At 26.6% G+C, this 22,517-nt stretch overlaps 3 protein-coding genes and 1 long non-coding RNA gene across 4 annotated transcripts; 1 reads left to right on the top strand and 3 right to left on the bottom strand.

The window, feature by feature from the left end:
* Positions 1-11,735: 11,735 nt before the first annotated feature.
* Positions 11,736-12,086, bottom strand: LOC136087033 (uncharacterized). Its single transcript, XM_065809540.1, has one exon. The coding sequence runs from the start codon at positions 12,084-12,086 to the stop codon at positions 11,736-11,738; it is 351 nt and encodes a 116-aa protein (XP_065665612.1).
* Positions 12,087-14,841: 2,755 nt separating this feature from the next.
* LOC136087032 (uncharacterized) lies at positions 14,842-15,192 on the bottom strand. Its single transcript, XM_065809539.1, has one exon. The coding sequence runs from the start codon at positions 15,190-15,192 to the stop codon at positions 14,842-14,844; it is 351 nt and encodes a 116-aa protein (XP_065665611.1).
* Positions 15,193-16,157: 965 nt separating this feature from the next.
* On the bottom strand, positions 16,158-17,658 carry LOC136087647 (uncharacterized). The gene is made up of 4 exons (XR_010641962.1): positions 17,287-17,658; positions 16,997-17,162; positions 16,703-16,876; positions 16,158-16,627 (listed from the first exon to the last, which is right to left on the bottom strand). It is a non-coding gene; the product is annotated as an uncharacterized LOC136087647 (long non-coding RNA).
* A 3,947-nt stretch (positions 17,659-21,605) lies between these two features.
* On the top strand, positions 21,606-22,408 carry LOC124814176 (uncharacterized). Its single transcript, XM_065809538.1, has 2 exons — positions 21,606-21,804; positions 22,050-22,408. Exons 1-2 carry the CDS (start codon positions 21,606-21,608, stop codon positions 22,406-22,408), a joined length of 558 nt encoding a protein of 185 aa, XP_065665610.1.
* The last annotated feature ends 109 nt before the right edge of the window (positions 22,409-22,517 follow it).

Genomic DNA, 22,517 nt, shown 5'->3' with positions numbered 1-22,517 from the left:
GTGTGTGTATATACATATATGTGTGTGTATATATATATATATATATATATATATATATATATATATTATATATATATATATATATATATATATATATATATATATATATATATACACATATACTTTTATATGTGTGTATATATTTTTATTAACTTTAATATTATGTATTTATGCATGTACTTATGAATATATATATAAGAAGTATATACATTTTATATACGTATATATATATATATGCATACATTATATATATATGCATACATTATATATATATGTGTGTGTGTGTATATATATATATATATGTGTGTGTATATATGTATATATACATATATTTGTTTATAAATATATATATATATATGTAATATTAACATATATGTATGTATAAATATATACATAAATATATATATATATATATATATATATATATATATATATATATATATATATATATATATGTAAATAAAACAAATGATGCCTTTTTTTAGATGATCTATTACAATGACTTCACAATCTTGGGCTTTAGTTGTTTATTTTAAAAACAGATTGAAGCAGAGGCAGTTGTTCCATGTTGTTGGGTAAAAGATGGTGAGTTATTTTTGTCAACTGGTTCATACAATGAAAGCTGCCTATAATAATTTTCCGATTGATTATTTATGGAACAAGCTTAGAGTTAAAAGAATTAAAGTAGCTAAAGGGCATTAAATTTTACAGTACTCGTTGCTATTTTATTTGTTTTATATGAATAAAAAAACTATTATAGTTTTATATTAATGGTGAAGCACTATATCAAATAAACTTATTTTTATTTTGGGATAAGTAATATTTTGAATCTGTATATTGTATTATGATTGCCTAGATATATATCATAATCTGTTTACACTGATTCTGCATTTTAGTTTTTACATTATTTATATTTGTTTTACTAAATAATTACTAATTAGTATCTATTATTGGATAAAGAAGTAGGCGAAGGATTTAATTTTAGGACTATAGAGGACTACAAAAAAGAATGTAAGTAATTATGTTGGTGAATTATTGTGTTTCTCTTTGCATTTAACTTTTCTTTGTTTTTTATATGGTAAAGAATAAATAAAGCATAATATTAACTATTGGTCATAGCTGATTTTAATAATACTGTCTGAACTTTTTTGGCTTGTAATAGTTTGATTTTAGGTGTAAGTTTATTTAGTAAAGTTCTGGTGGATCAAAGATAGAGGAATGATATGGTTTTAACTGGTTTTCATCTTATGTACGAAGTACATTATATGATTTAAATTGATGGTTTATAGTTACATCTATTGAAGTGAGTTTAATTTTGTTAATTTATGTATGGAATTGTAACTATTTTTAGTTGTAAAATTTGACTTTCATTTTTTATATATATATATATATATATATATATATATATATATATATATATATATATATATATATATATATATATATATATATATATATACAGTTTTAAACAAAATTAAGTAACATTGTTGATAAATTCAAAACTCAAACAATAGAAACAAAATTATTTATGTCGGAATCTGCATAACTGCAAAAATTTTATGTTTTTTTTTTTAAAAATATTTATAAGTTTTTTTTATCTCATTGTAATAGTAACTCTATTAAATGAAAGGAGCTATCTTACAATTTTTCTGTCCAAAGTAACAAAGTAAATGTGACAAAAGAAAGAAACATCAAAGTTTTTCATTATAAAGTATAGTATTTTGTCATTAAATTTTATTACATAAAATTATTTTATATTTGTTCGTTTTGAAGGAGGTCTTTTAGATTTTAAAATTGCCCATATATTTTCAACAGGGTTAAGGTCCGGTCTTTGTGGCGGCCATTTAAGGATATTAGCTTTACTTTTTTTTTAAAGGAACTGATGTGCCACTTTGCTGTGTGTTTAGGGTCGTTGTCATGTTAAAAAAAATTTGCGATCAATTATTTAATGGATTGACATGAATTTTTTGAAAGCCAATCAACATACAACTTCCCTGTCATTATACATTCAACATTCACCAGTCTTCCCACACCATTTGAATCAAAACATCCCCAAGCCATAGGCGAGCCACCTCCATGCTTGACTGTTTTTGTAAGATTTCTATCTAAGAGTACATCACAAGGTCTGCACCAAACTCTTTGTCGTTTTTTAAATTTGAAATTTATTCTCATCAGACCAAAACACTAAGTTCAACAATGCCTCACTCTTGTTAATATGCAGTTTTGCAAATGCTAAAAGTTTTTTTTTGTTTATACGACTAATGAGGGGTTTACTTTTCTGAAGAAGGTTTATTTAAACTACCATAATTATTAAACCACTTAAATTAGGTCTCTTCTGTACAGTTCGACACGAAACATTTAGTTTAAGATTTTTAACAATTTGTCTTAGAGGTTATTGTTGAATTTTTTTTTCTATCAGTGCAATTAGGATATCAGCTCTTGTTGAAGTTTTAAGGAGGCGACCAAGTCTTTTCTGATTTTCAGCAGAACCAGTTGTTTCATATTTTATACACATCTTCCTAACACCACTTACTGATATTTGATACTTTTCATCACATTGCTTGTAGGTTAGGCCCTTTTTTCAATCACAAGTGACCCGAGATCTGATGTCCAATGAATCATTTTGATGATAAACCATTATTATTATTAGTTTTACTTTTTCTAAAAATAAATTCCAAAAAATATAGTTTAAAATGCTTATTGTTAATAACTTTAACAAAATATTTTTGATATTAATCCTTGTAAGTAAATAGTTATTGACAAAACATATTTCATAATAAAATGTAGATGTTTCTTTTGTCACATTTATTTTAGACAGAAAAACTGTAAGTTAGCAAATTTCATATAATAGAGTTACTTTTGCAATGAGTTAAAAAGAGTTATAAATATTTTTTTTTCTCCTTCAAATCAATTTTTAAAAGAAACATAAAACTTTTGCAGTTATGTAGATCCTGACATAAATAATTTTGTTTTTATTGTTTAAGTTTCAATTTATCATTAATGTTACCTAATTTTTACTGTGTATGTATGTATGTATATATATATATATATATATATATATATATATATATATATATATATATATATATATATATATATATATATATATATATATATATATATATATATATATATACACACAGTAAACTCCCGGTTATTCGATTACTTTAAATTTTTAAATTTTAAAACTTTTAAATTTTAATAAAAGTAGAAAGTAAAAAAGAAAAAGACCCTTGGAATGAGGTGCTATTTCAGTTTTATCCTTGTAAAACAATAAATATTTATAATTTATTGAAAAAATTGTCCATTTTTTATTTATTTTTTTGTTCCTTAAATGTGCTTTTTTTATCGTCAAGGGGAGCAAAAAATTGTTTCGAATAGTCGAACAACTGCAGGTTCGAATAACTGCATTTCTGCATAACAGCATTTGCATGAGTTTGTTAAAGAAAATTCACGGGAAATGAAATTTGCTTCGAGTAAGCAGAATATTTTAATAAGTGCCATTTCGAAAAACCGGGAGTTTACTGTATATTAAATATATATATATATATATATATATATATATATATATATACACAACCCGTAGATGTTGTCCGAAAGTTTTTTCCATATTTTGTTGACAAAAAGTAAAAATTAAAATGCAAGACCGGAATTATTTTTTTTTATTAATTGAGAGACTGCCTGCCCCAACCAAACCCTCAGTCGGTGTAGCAGCACTCCCTTGCGGGTCAGGCTAAAAGATAGAAGATGTAGTAGCACTCCTTTGCGGGTCAGGCTATTTGTCAGTCGATGTAGCAGCACTCCCTTGCGAGTCAGGCTATTTGTCAGTCGATGTAGCAGCACTCCCTTGCGAGTCAGGCTATAAGATAGTCGTTGTAGCAACACTCCGCGCATGATTTACAGTAAAAAAAAATAAAAATAAAAACATTTTATTAAAAAAAAATAAAAATAAAAACATTGTTTATATTGTTAAAAACATTCAGAATGTTTTTAAAACATTCTGGTCAATTAAATTTGCGTTTTTGTGGTTTTTTTAAAAAATGATTTATTTGTAATTAAATTAATGGTTTTTACTTTTGTCTGACACGCAAACGTTGGACGAAAGTCAAAAGTAATTAAAAGTGACGTATGTGTTGGCGTAAGAATCATTTTTTTCCTTCCGCTCTTCCCAAAGACAACAAACTATATATATATATATATATATATATATATATATATATATATATATATATATATATATATATATATATATATATATGTAAATTATGTTAGTGTATTTTTCAAATAGAGTGCTCAATGTTCTTAAAGAACAGAGCAATAATTAATTAGCAAAAAACACTTATCTAACTTTTATCTTCGACTCGGAGTTTCACCATTGCTGGATCATCAGGAAGAGTTACTAAATCTCAAAAAAAATTCAATTAATAGAAAAAAATATTTTACAGGAAGTAGAAACATATATATAGAAACATAATTTGGTTCAACCCCCCGTACAGCAAAAATGTTTCAACAAATATTGGTAAAATTTTTCTAAAATTAGTTGACAAACATTTTCCTCCCTCTAATAAATTACATAAGATTTTTAACAGAAATACCATTAAAGTAAGTTATAGTTGTACAAAAAATTTAGAAAGAATTATAAAAGGCCACAACTACGCGTTAATTAATAAAAATGAACATATAAAAGAAAAAAACACTGATTATTGTAATTGTAAACAAAAAATAGATTGCCCTCTAAATGGAAAATGCCTTTCGAAAAATGTAATTTACAAGTGCATTGTTTCCTCACAAAACAACCCTGATAAACAATATATTGGCTTAACCGAGGGGGAATGGAAAAAACGTTATGCCAACCACAAACAATCGTTTAAACACAAAAAATATTCAAAAGAGACTATGCTGTCAAAATATATTTGGGATTTAAAAGAAAAAAATAAAAATTTTAATTTACAATGGTCTATTCTAAAATCTGCCCCTGCCTATAATAACATTTCCAAAAAATGTATGCTATGTTTGCAAGAAAAATTTGAAATAATTACTCATTTGAATCAAGAAAGTTTATTAAATAAAAAATCTGAATTAATTTCTAAATGTAGGCACGAAAATAAATACCTCTTAAAAAATTATAAAAACAAATGACCAAATTAAACTATCCCCATTCCAAAGAAAATTATTTCATAATTACTTTCTGTAACTTCCCGTTAACAAAAAAATATAGTAATTAAAAATTTTTTATAATAATTTATAACTTCCTGTAAAATATTTTTTTCTATAAATTGAATTTTTTTTGAGATTTAGTAACTCTTCCTGATGATCCAGCAATGGTGAAACTCCGAGTCGAAGATAAAAGTTAGATAAGTGTTTTTTGCTAATTATATATATATATATATATATATATATATATATATATATATATATATATATATATATATATATATATATATATATATATATATATATAATTTATATATATATATATATATATATATATATATATATATATATATATATATATATATATATATATATATATATATATATATATATATATATATATATATATATATATATATAATTTATATATATATATATAATTTATATATATATATATAATTTATATATATATATATTTAATTTATATATATATATATATAATTTATATATATATATAACTTATTTATCTATATATTTTATATATAAATAAGTTATATATATATATTTATTTTTACTTTTTAAATTTAATAATAATTATACTAAATCAATAACATTTTTTTTTACATTTGCTTTCAGACTACTAATGGTACAAGTTTTGTTTTTTGATTTAGATTCTGTATCTCAATGATATCCTGGCCAATCGATACGATTATCTTACGAATATCCTGTTACTTTTATTTTTATATATTGTATAAATATATATACAAACACTCACACCCATAAATTTTAAAGAAAATATTTAAATTTTTATATATATATATCTATAAATTGTATATTACATTGTATATTAAAAATTGATTTCGGAAATATTGCGAGAGCTGAGTTTAACTAACAATTTAGTTTTATTTGCCAATTCAATATATATTACACAGGTCAACAAAAAAAAAATATGTTTCCAAAATATTTTAATGAACTTGGGGTATTTTTGGGGTGCTGATTCTGAATATGCTATCAGTTTTGCCAGATTGGCTCAAGTTTTTGATATTTTTGGTATCTTATTTATAGCACTTGTTGGTAAATGTGACGCATCTCATTAATTTCTTGGGATTAGTACTTTAACTGAGCAGTTCTCAATATAGTTTTTTGTTGATTAGTGTTCTAAAAGTTTGTTCATAGCTTGATTTTTGCACTAACTTTATGTTGTTGTCTGTTTTCCAGTGAAAAGCATGAACTCATCAAGAAGAAGTTGTCTTAACGATCCAGACTCATTCTGTTACATTTGTGGTGAATATACACTGCAAAAACATAGAAGAAACATAACAGACTTTATAAAAAAAGTGTATTTGGCCTATTTTGGGGTTATGCTTGAGGACCAAGACAAGTCTTGGGTACCACACATAGTGTGCAAAGCATGTATCGAATTATTTCGAACATGGAGCAAAGGACAAAGAAAAAGCTTCAAATTTGGTGTTCCAATGGTGTGGAGAGAGCAAAAAAATCATCATGATGACTGTTATTTCTGTGCAGTGCAAGTGCAAGGATTCAATAAGCATAAGAAACAAAAGTGGGAGTATCCTAACATGGAATCTGCAAGAAGGCGTGTCCCTCATTGTGAAGATGTGCCTGTACCTGTGTTTACCATGTTACCTGACCTTTCCCCACCTAATGATGATGAAATGCAGGGTATGGAGCTAAGCATTAGTTCCGGAAGTGAACCAGAATATGAAGGAAGTTTCAGAACACCTACACAGTTTACCCAAGGAGAGCTCAATAAGAGACCTCAACCTCTCAAAAAGTGCATCTGAACTTTTAGCTTCAAGGCTAGATGAAAAAAATTGTCTGACGCCTGGAACTAAAATTACATCTTACAGGACCAGAGAAGAAGCACTTCTTCAATTTTTCTGTGAAGATGACCTACTTGTATATTGTAAGGATATTCCTGGCCTGATGCTGCAAATGGGTTTACAAGTATATCGTACTGAAGACTGGAGGCTTTTCATAGATAGTTCTAAAAGGAGTTTGAAATGTGTTTTGTTGAACAATGGCAATCAGTGTGCATCTCTTCCAGTATCTCACTCAACTAAACTTGCAGAACAATACAAAAATGTCAAAATGGTCTTGGAGAAACTGTGCTACCATGAACATTCGTGGCTGATATGTGTTGATTTAAAAATGATCAACTTTTTACTTGGACAGCAAAGTGGATACACAAAGTATCCTTGCTTCATCTGCATGTGGGATAGTAGAGCAAAACATCAGCACTGGGAGAAACTGAATTGGCCCCCAAGGGACACCTTGACAGTAGGAGCATCAAACATAGTGAAAGAACCTTTGGTGGACAGGGAAAAAATCATTCTACCACCACTTCACATAAAGTTAGGATTAATGAAGTAGTTCGTAAAGGCATTAGACAAAGATGGTAATTGCTTCATGTACATCTGCAGATCTTTCCCTGGTCTTAGTAGCGAAAAATTGAAGGCAGGAATCTTTGATGGTCCTCAAACTCGGAAACTCATTAAAGATTCAAATTTTCCTAAGGAAACGAATGACATTGAAGCTGCTGCATGGTGTAGTTTTGTGTTGGTAGTGAAGAACTTCTTGGGAAGTAAAAAGGCAGACAATTATGAAGAACTGGTACAAAACATGCTATTGAGATTTAGAAATCTGGGTGTACACATGAGCATTAAATTGCATTATCTTCACAGTCACTTGGACAGATTTCCAAAAACCTTGGAGATTTTAGCGAAGAACAAGGGGAGAGATTTCATCAGGATATTATGGTGATGGAGGAAAGGTACCAAGGCAGATGGGACAGACATATGATGGCTGATTACTGCTGGAATCTACAGCGTGACTGCCCGAATAGCTCACATAGAAGAAAATCATATAAAAAGCACTTTTCCAGCGATTAAATGTCTCCTATCTTTCAAGTCTTGTTCATTTTTGAAGATTACTTTCTAAAACTAGTTAAAATAAACTAAAATCAACATTTACTTTGTTAAATTTATTGTATTCATGACAATATCAATAAAGTTAATGCGCGTGTAGCAAATTACGTCTTTTTTTACACATTTCACGAAAAATCTCAAAAACTTGAGCCAATCTGGCAAAACTGATGACATATTCAGAATCAGCACCCCAAAGTTACCCTAAATTCGTTGAAATATCTTTGGCCCCAAAAATGCTGTTGACCTGTGTTATAGCCGCGTTTAATTACGTTTAATAATATTATGCGATTTTTTCTACAGCGCATTTAAGCGTTGATTCAACGTTATATTTCAACCTTTACTCGACGTCTTTGAGTCACGTTAAATCGACGTTTTATTAACAACGTTACAAATCCTTGCAAAGTAGACTTCTTTAACAGCATTTATGCAACGCTTTTTGAGTAACGTTTTTTCAACGTTAAGTTGCGACGTTTATACAACGCTTTTTATGTAACGCTTTTTCAACGTTTAGTTGCGACATTTTTGTAACGCTATTTAGTAATGTTTTTTCAACGTTATGCAATAACGTTTAATCAACGTGTATTAAACAACGTTACATATCTTTGCAAAATCGATTACTTTGTCAACGTTTCCGCAACATCTTTTGCGACTGGTTTTCAACGCTGATTCAACGTTGACATTTTTACTGGGTATATACATTATTTATTATATACATTAATTATTATATACATAAATTATGAACATTAAAAATCGCAACGACGTTTTCTACCTATCATACATTAGATATTTTTCAACTTTTTTTGAAAGCAACAACATTCTTGTTTTTGAAACGCATGTAGTTTGATCATGGGAGTAACGCAGTTGTTTAAGATATACACCAAATCTATCGAATGTTTGACTTTAAATTTTATCGATCGTTATTATTTATACTAATACGAAAAGATGCGTATTTCTATACATACTGCCCTTATAGAACCATTTTAAATATGCTTTACAATTATAGCATAATTTTTTGTTGCCTTTTTATTTTAGTTTCTTATTTGTTTACTATAGTAAAAAAATAACCTTCTAATATGCTTAATAATAATTTATATATAATATGTATTTATATTAGACATGTTTTGCGTCATTTGTGAGGAAGGAGGCGTGAACTTCCTTGTTAAATGCACTTTGGCGGTGCACAAAACCGTTATGTTGTCTTGAGGTATCAAAAAAAGAAAAAAAATAGCTTATGATCATTACATTATTACAACAGTATTCATTACAAACAATTTAGTGCATTTATAGCAACTTTCTAATTGTTAAAAATGCACTAATTATTATTTTTTTAAAAGTTCAGAATCAAATTTTATTCTACTAAAAACATATATAATGGTAAACTTAGTGTACCACATTTAAAACTCAAAAGTATGGTAAACATTTTGTTGTCTATCAGTACATTTGTGATTTGAACAAGAGTCTTTTATGCATAGTGAATGAGTTGAAAAAACTACAACTCCAAACACCTATATCGACTTTTCTTAATTTAAAACGAAATCAATTTTAAAAAATTCTGAAAACAATTTTATTCTAACTTATTGACATAATTTTCACTAAATATTTAAAAAATACTCTTATTTTTTTAATTATGATTATTACAACTATTATCATTAACTTCTTGTTTGTTTATTATTATTATCATCAAAGTATGATTTTTAAATGGTTACTTTGTTTATGTACTATGTGTGTATGCTTATTATCAATCATATTATATTTAAAAACTGACGTCACTCCTTTGATCAGAATTCTGTTAGAGTGACACCATCCTTATCAATCTTTTAGTTATTATTAATAAATATTTATAAATAATTTACTCATTATTATATTATTTTATAATATTATCATTTATATATATATATGTATATACATATATATATATATATATATATATATATATATATATATATATATATATATATATATATATATATATATATATATATATGTATATATATATATATATATATATATATATATATATATATATATATATATATATATATATATATATATATATTTATGTATTTATTTTTTTATTATGCAATTATTTTTACTTACTACAATCAATAGAGTTATGAATTTATTTTTTTTTTCTTGTTATTATTAACATTATTATTATTGTTATTATATTATTTTTATTATTACATTATTGTATGATTTAAAAAGGAAAATGAATATCTTGTTGTTGTTGTTTTTAATATTTAGTAGAAGACTGGGAGGCTAAATAAGGGTGAATTGCCATAAGTGCGAAACATTTATTGGCTTATATGTGAACTGGCTTATGTGCGCCGAAATAAGTTGCAAAAACTGGTGCGCCAAAAGAACCTAAAAACACTGGCATTAGGTTTGTACTTAATAGTATTTGGATGTCAATTTGCATTTATGCCAATTTGTACATATGCCAATCTTTTCAAACTCATTTGGCGAACTTATGCTAATTTGCACTAATGCGTCTAAATTGCATATGGGAGTTATAACTGGCATCTACCAGTTATATATAAATAACTAGCATATGCCAATTCGTACTTATGCCTGTTTTTTACAACAGGCATAAGTGCGAATTGGCATATGAATAACGTGTAAACGTTTTATTAAATTCAAGTTAACACCAGTAATTTTTGAAGGTAAACCCGGCTTTGAAAAAAATCTTGTTTACGTATTGCTGTCATTGGTATTTCCAAACCCTGCTTTAGATATATCTACATGAAGCATTAATTTTTCTTTGAAGGATATTTGAATTTTTTTCTTCGCTTATTTGACAATTTTTTTTTCCTCGTCTGATCGAGCTTGCCACTTTTGTAAAGGTATTTTATAAGCTAAATGAAGAAGCAATTCAAAGAAGCGGATCCTTTCATGAAGAATCAATAGTCCAAATGAGAGGGCTTCTGTAATAATTTGCTCTTTTTTAATAAATTTATTAAAATCTTTTCATATTTGTCCAGAAATGTAGTACCTCATAGTAGATGTAGTATCAATTGCAGTGTTGCACACTTTACCATCTACCATTGTAAAAAGCAAGGTAAGCTTTCTTATTCCAATTTGATTCGGCAACCTTGTTTCTCTAAGATTCATTTTTTGGTTTCTTTACGTGTTCTACCTCTAGTCCAAGTTGAGGCACTATTGACAACTTGTCCTAGATAATCGCGTCGATTTACCGGAGAAAATTGGCAAGTTTACTTTGACTTTTGAGCTGCGATGTGCAATTAGCTGCCGTAGAGGCACTGGCAAGTTGAATACAGAATGCACTGTTTGTCCGAGTGGCAGCAAAGTAGCGGCAATAACTGATCACGAAACGGTTAGATTCTTTTTTGCTAAGTCCAACAAAAATGTGGGCAATGGTTTTTTATAGGTATGTCTTGCCCGAACCGCGTTTTCCCATCAATGAAAAAGCATCGTTCGTTACCATGCAAGAACAGCATTTGCGGCTTTTTGTTTTTTATGCAGAGTCGAGTACAGTTCGGCAGCTTTTTGCTTACATTCTGCAATGTTTATTGTGGTTTCATCAGGCGTTGGCAAAGGATATTTCGGCGCTGGTATAATGGTGGTAATATCTTGTCCACAATTGGAGACGATTCGTCCAATATTAGCATATGCTTATGCTTCGTTTTTTTGTTCTGACATCTTTCGGTGTCTGTAATCGTCCGACATGGCAGTTTTGAATTCTATCCAAAGCGCTGGAGCGTCATTGGTTTTGTCGAAACAAATTGCGTATGCGAATAACGGTCGCATTTCTGATGGCATTTGAAGGAAAGATCCTTCTTGTACACTGTGACGATATTTATTGTTGTCATTCAGGTATCCAGCTGCCCGTGCTGCATCTTTAAACATTGGATAGGTTATTCCATTGACTGTTCGTAAATCTTCGAATGATGTAGTTCTTTGATTGTATAGTAACATGACTTGTAGGTAATAGCGCTCTTCTTCTCTTGGACTGAACGTATACATTCGTCCGATTTCTTTTTATTTAATACATTTCAATAATATAGCTTACATAATTGACATTTTTATCTTTATAAATTGTTAGTGGTGAAAATGTTTACTTGCAGAAATTGAGTGTCTTTACTTGCAGAAGTTTGTATTTTGAGTTTTTATATCCGGTTATAGTTTTGTTCAAATTCTCAGTTATTTTGAGTTATTGAACATCCAAATTCAGTTTTTCAAGAAATTAGTATTCTTTTTCTCCTTTTAAATCATCGCAAAGTTCGTTCTTCAGTTTTAATAAAATAACACATTTTTTTTCTTATTTTAAATCGTCTCAAATTCTTGACAATCAATAAAGACTTAGATACTGAAAAATTGCTGTTTGACCAATATACTAATGCACACACTTACACACATACATATATATACACACATACATACATACATACATACATACATACATACATACATACATACATACATACATACATACATACATACATACATACATACATACATACATACATACATACATACATACATACATACATACATACATACATACATACATACATACATACATACATACATACATACATACATACATACATACATACATACATACATACATACATACATACATACATACATACATACATTTTGTATATATAAATTTCCTTTTTTTTAATATAAAATTTTACATTTGTAAATATTGGAATTTTTATACTTTTAATAAGTTATAATAGAGAATATAATCACCACATCAATAAGAATAAAAATACACACTAAAAATTAAAGGTAGAAATTTTTAGTTAAGGTAGGATATGTGATATACCCTTAGTAAGGTATAATTTTATACCTGATAAGGTAGAAAATTATACCTTTAAGTTAGAAAATTGTATGACAAATAATTGTTTTTAATATAATTTTCTACCTTAAAAGGTAGAAAATTATACCTTACTAAGGGTATATCACATATCCTACCCTAAGGTAGAAATTTCTACCATTTTTTTTTGGTATCAGATAGGAGATATAATGATCTTGTCGCCAGAACCATAAAACGTTATAATAAAATATAATTTAAGCCATTAATAAATATAAACAAATAAAAGTGACAAAATATAAAAGCAAATATTGCTTGGAGAATTTCAAGCAAAAGTAAGTTGCGTACTTATATAACTTTCTTATTTATAAAAGTATTTCAAAATATTGTCATTTAAAAGAATGAACTTTTTAAATTTCTTTTCAAAGACTGGGAAGCCAATTGATAAATCAAAATTAAGTAAAACGATTTTGTTCCAGAGATTAGGTGCACGATAAGCAATACTGAACTGATTGAATTTTGTTCGACAAAAGGGTTCATAGAGTGAGTTATCATTTCGTAGTGTGTACTTATTTTTTGTTTTTAAGGTAATAAAATCTTTAAAAATGTGTAATGACGGATTGATTATACATTGAAACGTAAAACATAATATTTTATATACATTCACTTTATAAATATTAAGTACTTTTATATTTTTAAATAAAAACTTTGAAAGCGTAAGTCGATTTTCAAAACAAACTAAGTGTATTGCGTGTTTCTGACGATGACGAAGAGTACGCAACTTACTTTTGCTTGAAATTCTCCAAGCAATATTTGCATAGTTAATATAACTATATATAAATGAGTAACAGAGTTGGATTAAAATGGTTTTACGTAAATAATTTCTTGACTGAAAGAGGACTCCTATATTTTAAGAAACTTTAGTGCAAATGTAGTCAATATCCGGTTTCCATGTAACATTCTCATCAAGATAAATGCCAAGAAAACTAGTAAAAATTTCCTTTTTTATTTCAAATTCATCAATAAAAATTTTTGGCATGGTTGTTGTATTATATATATATATATATATATATATATATATATATATATATATATATATATATATATATATATATATATATATATATATATATATATATATATATATATATATATACACTGCATGCCAAAAGTTTCCGGACACTTGGATTTTGTTTAATTTTTTAATTAAAACTCCCATAATTATTTTAAAAAAATTCTTATATCATATTTATTTTATAAAAGATACATATAGTTACTATTTAAGAAAAAACACTATTATTATTAAACTGTCTTTTCGTCAAAAAATAACCCACGAGTTTTTATCACTTTTTTTGCGATACGTGGCATCCTATTTATTAATTTATCTATTATTTCGGGTGTAATTGATAACCAGGATTTTTCTAATATCTACCACAGGTGCTCTTTGGATGTTGGGCATTTTTGTCTGACCTTTCTGTCCAATTCGGGCCGGCCAGGTCATGTTTTTGAGGACACCATTATCCTCTTGTTCCTTTATGTAGTTCTTACATAATTTTGAGGTATGTTTAGGGTCATTGTCCTGCATAAAAACAAAACTACGACCAATAGTTCTTAAGCAAGAAGGTATAGCATTGTTTTCTAGAATTGTTTTATATTGTTCTTTTTTCATAATACCCTCAATTTTAACTAGGTCACCAACACCAGCTGAAGAAAAACATCCCCATACCATAACTGACCCACCACCATGCTTAATTGTCGGCACTAAACACTCTGGGATCATATTTTCTTTTGTTGTTCTTCTGATGTAAATTCTACGTCTTTGCCCAAGCAGTTCAAATTTGGACTCGTTGGTCCATAGTACTTTTCCCCAGTCTCCTTCTGTCCAATTTTGGTGGTCTATAGCCCATTGTAACCTTTTCTTTTTATTTCCAAATCTTAGCAACGGTTTCCTGACCGCTATAAGCCAGAAAGTCCTGCTTGTCTAAGACGTCGTTTCGTAGTGGTTAATGAAAAAGATTTTGAATGACTCCTATTAAAGCCTGAAGTTATTTCCGGAACTGTAAGTCTTCGATTCCTTTTACTCATCAATATTATACTATTATCTTCTGCTTTTGTTGTTTTCCGTGGTCTACCAGATCTTTTTTTGTCTTCAAAAATGCCTGTTGCTTTCCATCGTTTGATGGTATCTTGTACAGTACTTCTGGCAACTTTTAATTTTTTGCAAATTTTACGAACTGAATAACTTTCTTTATGAAATGTAATTATTTCAGAACGTTTTGCAACCGTTAAAGAAAGTTTCTTACCCATATTTTTAGTTAAATAGTCGAATTATAAAATTTTAAAATTTTTTTCAAGATTTGTCAATGTAACCATCATTAATACCAAATGAAAACTAAACAAAACTAAATATTCTTAATCATTTTAGTCGGCTATCATTATATTATAAATATTTACTTCATGTTTCAACAAATAAATACTTTTAACAAGACCAAACTCTTAAGAGTAATGTAACGCTATATATCAAGTTAAAATAAACAATTAAAAAAAAAAACTTACTTATTTAAGTTTGAGGTCAGTAATACCCAATTACTGACCTCAAACTTACATAAACACTTAAAATTAGTAAGTTTAAGTATTATAAATTAATTTTATTGGTTAATTTAATGATACAGGATAGATTTTAGCTTTTTATATAAAAATATCAAGTGTCCGGAAACTTCCCAGACGGCACATCTGGTTTTAATCTCGGAATTAAAACCCGTATAAACACGTGTTTGTTACGATCCAGGCGTAAACCAAAAACACGTGCATTTCACGGGAAGTTTAACTGGAGTTTTACACGTGTTTTCTAAGGTTTCAAACACGAGTTTTTTTATGTTTTAAATACGTGTTTTAAGAGGTTTTAAACTCGTGTTTTAAGAGGTTTTAAATTCGTGTTTTTTATAGTTTAAAACGGACTTATGGCATTAAATAAAGTTTCCAAACGGAAACTTTATTTAATGCCATATTTAAATAAAGCCATATTTAATGCCATATTTAAATAATGCCTTTATTTAAATACAGTTTCCAAACGGAAACTTTATTTAATGCCTTAAGTTAGTTCAGGCATAAGTTTTCCAAACTTATGCCTGAACTAACAGATGTTCAGCACGGTTTAATGATAAACCAAAAATACGCAGGTTTTGTTAGACACGTTTATAGCTTTAAACATGTAAACCTTTTTTTATATATACTACATTATATTTACGACAATTTTGTTGTATTATTTTTGTTTTTTAAGGTAAATTATTTTACAATAATACTACGAAGAAAAAATAAACAAAGAAATAAAAAACCAAATCATTAAAAATAAGCTAATAAAAGACGCTTGGCACATGGTTACTATACATAATATTTAATTTCGATTGATCGCCTCTTCCGTCATTATAAAATCTAAAATTGTATAGCAATACGGATTCGCATTTTTACAAACAATTCCAGTAGCATCGAATGTTCTTTTTTATTTTTCTTAAAAGTCGGGTCTCGAACTTTACTAATTCCTCAATTGAGGTAACCTGTTCAAATTTAATTTCATTCAAATCTTTATCTAAAAACTATTGCAGTAGCCCAAATTTCTTTTTATGTAATGGTGTGACACAATCATTTTACGCTAAAACATGGCATCATCCATGGGAGAGGTTTCGTTTGTCTTATTTTTTGGTCGATCTGTATTGGTTAATGGTTTTTGATGATTCGCCTTAATCTATTTTAAAAAAAACAAGTTTTATAATAAATAAAAAAAAAAATGATTATCTTAGTCTATTGTTTTGTATTGTACCTAAGTAAATGCACTATAAAAAAATGCTGTTTGGAAAAACCAGAGTGATGATTCGATGGAAGAGTAAAATTGCTTTTTTCCTTATTAATCACGCTTGCTTGTATATGTACATTTAAACGGAATCGACCCTTCATTCTTCTTTTCAAATTGTTTTTTAGAGCCACCTACTTCAACCTAAATAAGAAACGCCCTTAAAGAATTTATGAAACCCATTAAGAAACATAATTCATCAAATATACTATTGTACTTTATAAATATTATAAACTTTTAAACTAAATGCAAATAATTTATTACTTTGGAAAGACCCAGAAGCCCGAGTATTCACAAGTATTTTCATTAGCATTTGTACCAGGATGTAAATCCTCTCTTAATTGATTTTTGCTTATAAATATAGAAACCTTTAAAGGTTGATTCGAAACCATCTCATTTAGGCTTTGTTGCTTGTTAAAGTGCAAATATCCTGTTTTAAGATAAATTAGACTAGTATACACTCAAATATAGGTAATAAATATAAACATAAGTTATACATAATATTTAAAAAAACCAAATGCACACATGCCCCCTGTTCATTAATAGTCACCTACCTTAATCAACATTAATATTATTATCTTCATTAAGTTTCTGAAGTCTTCTTTAAATATATTGTCTTCATCTAGATTATGTGATAACAGTAAAACTCCTAAAGGATAAAATTTGCAAAAACAAAATTTACCAGAAATATTAGTGTCATTTTAAATTTTTTGAAGTTAAAGATAAATAACTAGAGTTTCAATACAAGTATTTTCATTAACAGTTGTACCACCATTAATATTTTTTCTCATTCTCTTTTTCGTTGAACATGTGAAAAACTTAGTAGTTGACTTTTAGTAGAATTAGTAAGATTATTTTAGTAAACTATAAGTAAGTAGAAGACTTATAGTAGAATCTTTTCAATTTATGCTTTGTTGCTTATTAAAACCCACATATTCTGGTTTTTATATGTTATATATATATATATATATATATATATATATATATATATATATATATATATATATATATATATATATATATATATATATATATTAGTGATGTACCGATAACACTTTTTTGGCCGATGCCGATACCGATGCCGATGGATCGGAAAAGGCCGATACCGATGCCGATACCGATGAATTAACTAACTATTAAAGTTTTGAAGATATAAAGCCATAGAGCTTAAAATTGGGTAAATTTTTTCATGTATTCCATACTGGTAAACAAATACTTGGACCCAAATAAATAAACTTGCCTGTAAACAAAGTCAAAATAAACAATTTTTCTAAAAATTCTAAGCGATGCATAAAGTTTAGATTATTTATTATTTAATAATTATCAAAATGCAGGATAAAAGTATTAAAATGCCATCGGTAATGCATATCGGTAAATTAATAAAAAAAGGCCGATGCCGATACCGATTCCGATTGTACAAAAAGTGGCCGATTAAGCCGATGCCGATTAATCGGTACATCACTAATATATATATATATATATATATATATATACATATATATATATATATATATATATATATATATATATATATATATATATATATATATATATATATATATATATATATATATATATATATATATATATATATACACACACACAAACAAAACAAATAAAGTTCACCCTTACCTTAATCAGCAAAAAAATATCATTTCTGCAATCAGATAGACTATGCAAGAACTTTTCTAGCTGGCTTCGGCTCATGCCATATTTTTTATAATGCTGACTCATTTTTGTATCTTCTCAAACAATTAAAAATTAATTTAATATTTACATAATAATTTTCAAATATAAACAATTGATTTACAGATAAGTAAAGTTACTTACGGACAGTATTTTGCAACAAAGTATTACTAGATTTTGCTGTCAATATTGGTAGAGAAAGTTTATTGAAGCATAGGTAGTATTGGTGCAGCCTCGCAGCTCGAAGACGAATTTAAACATTCAGGAAATAAATTTCCAGCTAAGGCTGATTGATATTTTTTCATATATTCTTTCTACTATGCTGAACTTGTTCTTTTCATTTTTGTTAAATAATTATTATTAATAGGATATCCTATAGCATTTAGTACACACACATTTATATAGGAACAACACTAGTATTTTTCAAAAATATAACAATACTAATAGTAATAACAATAATACTGTTAACACAAAAAATATATTTTATATATATATATATATATATATATGTATATATATATATATATATATATATATATATATATATATATATATATATATATATATATATATATATATATATATATTCATCGCAGAAACAAACACACATATACAGATACAAATACACACAAATATACATACGCCGAAATAAACACACATATGTGTGTATATGTGTACATATTACGTATACATAACATATACAATTATTTATAAGTGTATGTATGTATGTATGTATGTATGTATATAAGTATATATAAGTATATATAAGTATATATATATATATATACATATATATATATATATATATGTGTATATATATATATATATATATATATATACATATATATTTATACATACATACATAATAGACTTTTACAAACACACATATATACATATGAATACATAAATAAACACATACATAATTTATATATGTATTATACATACATATATAAAATATACATTGTATAAATTATATAGATACACAAGTGTGTGTATATAGATACACGTGTGTATATATATGTGTATATATATATACACATATATATACACACGTGTATATTTTTAAATGTGTGTGTGTTTGTGTGTGTGTGTATATATATATATATATATATATATATATATATATATATATATATATATATATATATATATATATATATACATATATATATATATATATATATATATATATATATATATATATTTATATGTATATATTTATATGTATATATATATATATATATATATATTTGCATATACATATATATATATATGTGCATATATATATTTATATGTATATATATATATATATATATATATATATATATATATATATATATATATTTATATATATATATATATATATATATGTATATAAATATATACATATTTATATGCACATATATATATATATATATATATATATATATATATATATATATATATATATATATATATATATATATATATATATAGAACCCTTAGATGTTGTCCGAAAGTTTTTTCCATATTTTGTTGACAAAAAGTAAAAATTAAAATGCAAGACCGGAATTTTTTTTTTTTAATAATGATAGACTGCCTGCCCCAACCAAACCCTCAGTCGATGTAGCAACACTCCCTTGCGGGTCAGGCTATTTGTCAGTCGATGTAGCAGCACTCCCTTGCGAGTCAGGCTATTTGTCAGTCGATGTAGCAGCACTCGCTTGCGAGTCAGGCTATTTGTCAGTCGATGTAGCAGCACTCCCTTGCGAGTCAGGCTATAAGATAGTCGATGTAGCAACACTCCGCGCATGATTTACAGTAAAAAAAATAAAAATAAAAACATTTTATTAAAAAAAATAAAAATTTTTTAAAAACATTCAGAATGTTTTTAAAAACATTCTGGTCAATTAAATTTGCGTTTTTGTGGTTTTTTTATATAACAATTAATTTGTAATTAAATTAATGGTTTTGACTTTCGTCCAACACGAAAATGTTGGACGAAAGTCAAAAGTAATTAAAAGTGACGTATGTGTTGGCGTAAGAATCACTTTTTTCCTTCCGCTCTTCCCAAAGCCAACAAACTATAGATCTATATATTTATATATATATAAATATATATATATATATATATATATATATATATATATATATATATATATATATATATATATATATATATATATATATATATATATATATATATATATGTACGTATATAAAATGTATACATTTCTTTTATATATATACATAAATTTACCCATATATACATGCATAAATACATATTATTAAAATAAATAAAAATAAATGATAAAGAATAAATGTTAGAATTAAATATACAACACTAACTCTATAATTCGGACTTAACACTTTTCCTAATAAAATTAGAAGTTTTTAGAAAAAATGGAAAAAAAGTTATTTATCCAAACGTGTTTTTATACAAAAAAAAACGTAATAATGCATACTTTCAATATTGGTCGAAGATTTTATGCTGAAGTATTTGCTTGATAATTAGGGTAAGGTGTTTAAAGTTTTTCAAATGAATAAAAAATTTAGTTATTTAACATACTAAATTTAGTCTGACTTATTATGTTTTATTTATTTTGATATTACTTTATACATCTGAATCTTATTAAAATTAAGTGCTTTTTCTAAATTAGAAATAACATATTTAAAACAACTTTGCAATTTATTAAAATGGTCAACTTAAAATACATAAAACATCAACAAAAATAACCTGATTAAAACGAATATACCCTGAGATTTATGTATATTATATACAATTTGATACAAAATCTAAAAGTTTTAAAGTCGCAATAAAAATAAGTTATAAAACATAACTTTATTAAAATATTTTTTATACCATCTGCATGCATTTTATTAAATTTTCCTTGCCTTTTCTTTACGGCAAATTATTTTTGTAATGGCTGGTTAATGAGGCAATATTTTTCAATGTGCCAATTCCTCAACGTTGTCAAAACAATGTTTTATTAACTTTGACAAAGCAACACTTTTTCAACGTTTTTCAATTACCACATTTTCAACGTTGGTATAGACCAATTTCAAATGTTTACAAAATATTTAATCCCGTGGACATGCGCACTAAACTGGCAGGCAAAAAATATAAACATTCTGCAATAAACTTGCGTTTTATTATTTTTTCACCTAAAATTACAGCTCTAGATACGTTTGTAAGTTATTTAAAAAAATGCCTGATAGTTGCTGTGTAGTAGGATGTGCAAATAGAAGAAGTTTTACAAAGTTTTCAAGTTTTTACCGCATTTCAAATGGTCATTCCACAAAAGAATTTAACAGACAACAACTTTGGCTGAATGCTCTTCATAGAGAAAACTGGCCTGATAAAATGATAAAAAATGCTCGTGTATGCAGCAAACACTTTGTTTCAGGTCATTTTTAGCTCCGATTTGTTCATTTTATTCAACATTATCTTTTATATTTATATCTAAGTGTGAGTGCAGTGGTAAATTTAACACAAATAGTATTATTAAAAATGTTTGAGGTATACAGTCAACAGTATTTAAAGTGATTACTAGTTCAACTTTAGTTTGCATTATACAGCTTTTTGTAATCATGTGTTCTCTCAAAGGTATTTCATTGTAACGTGATAATGTTCATTTTATATTATTTATAGGTAAACGATCTGATGAACCCAATCATCCAGATTATGTACCTTCAGTTTTCATGTACAAACCCAATAGTTCAGGTCATAAACGATTGCAGCTTTATCAAAGATACCAATCACAAGAAAAGAAACAAAAAACATTTTCAGGAGATAATATTTTTAATGAACAATCAGCATATGTTGAAACTGAAGAATACTACACACAAAATATTCCTATTGAAGAATCTATGTTTTCTGAAAATGAGAAGTTTTCTGGAAATAGCACAGAAGAATCTGTGTTGTTTAAAAGTGTTGGTATCCAATGTGATTTGAGCATGGAAGAGTTATTAAAAGAGGAAAATCAAAAAATTAGTCATGGAATTAGGTGATAGGAACATGAAAGTTTATCTTTTAATACAAGAAAATGAAGAACTTAAAAAAAAGGGATTTGATTTTCAGCATTGAAAAAATAAAAGAAAACAATGCTCATTTAAATTT

The sequence above is a fragment of the Hydra vulgaris genome, chromosome 11 (assembly GCF_038396675.1).
Source record: "Hydra vulgaris chromosome 11, alternate assembly HydraT2T_AEP".
NCBI classification, from domain to species: domain Eukaryota; kingdom Metazoa; phylum Cnidaria; class Hydrozoa; order Anthoathecata; family Hydridae; genus Hydra; species Hydra vulgaris.
The sequence above is the reverse complement of the archived record's forward strand: the minus strand, read 5'-3'. Positions and strand labels throughout refer to the sequence as shown.

Bases quoted from the DNA above. Each gene is read 5' to 3' on its own strand.
- LOC136087033 (XM_065809540.1), bottom strand. From the start codon at position 12,086: ATGTATACGTTCAGTCCAAGAGAAGAAGAGCGCTATTACCTACAAGTC.
- LOC136087032 (XM_065809539.1), bottom strand. From the start codon at position 15,192: ATGGGTAAGAAACTTTCTTTAACGGTTGCAAAACGTTCTGAAATAATT.
- LOC124814176 (XM_065809538.1), top strand. From the start codon at position 21,606: ATGCCTGATAGTTGCTGTGTAGTAGGATGTGCAAATAGAAGAAGTTTT. The intron at 21,805-22,049 runs GTCATTTTTAGC...TATTATTTATAG, and splicing joins CAGCAAACACTTTGTTTCAG to GTAAACGATCTGATGAACCC.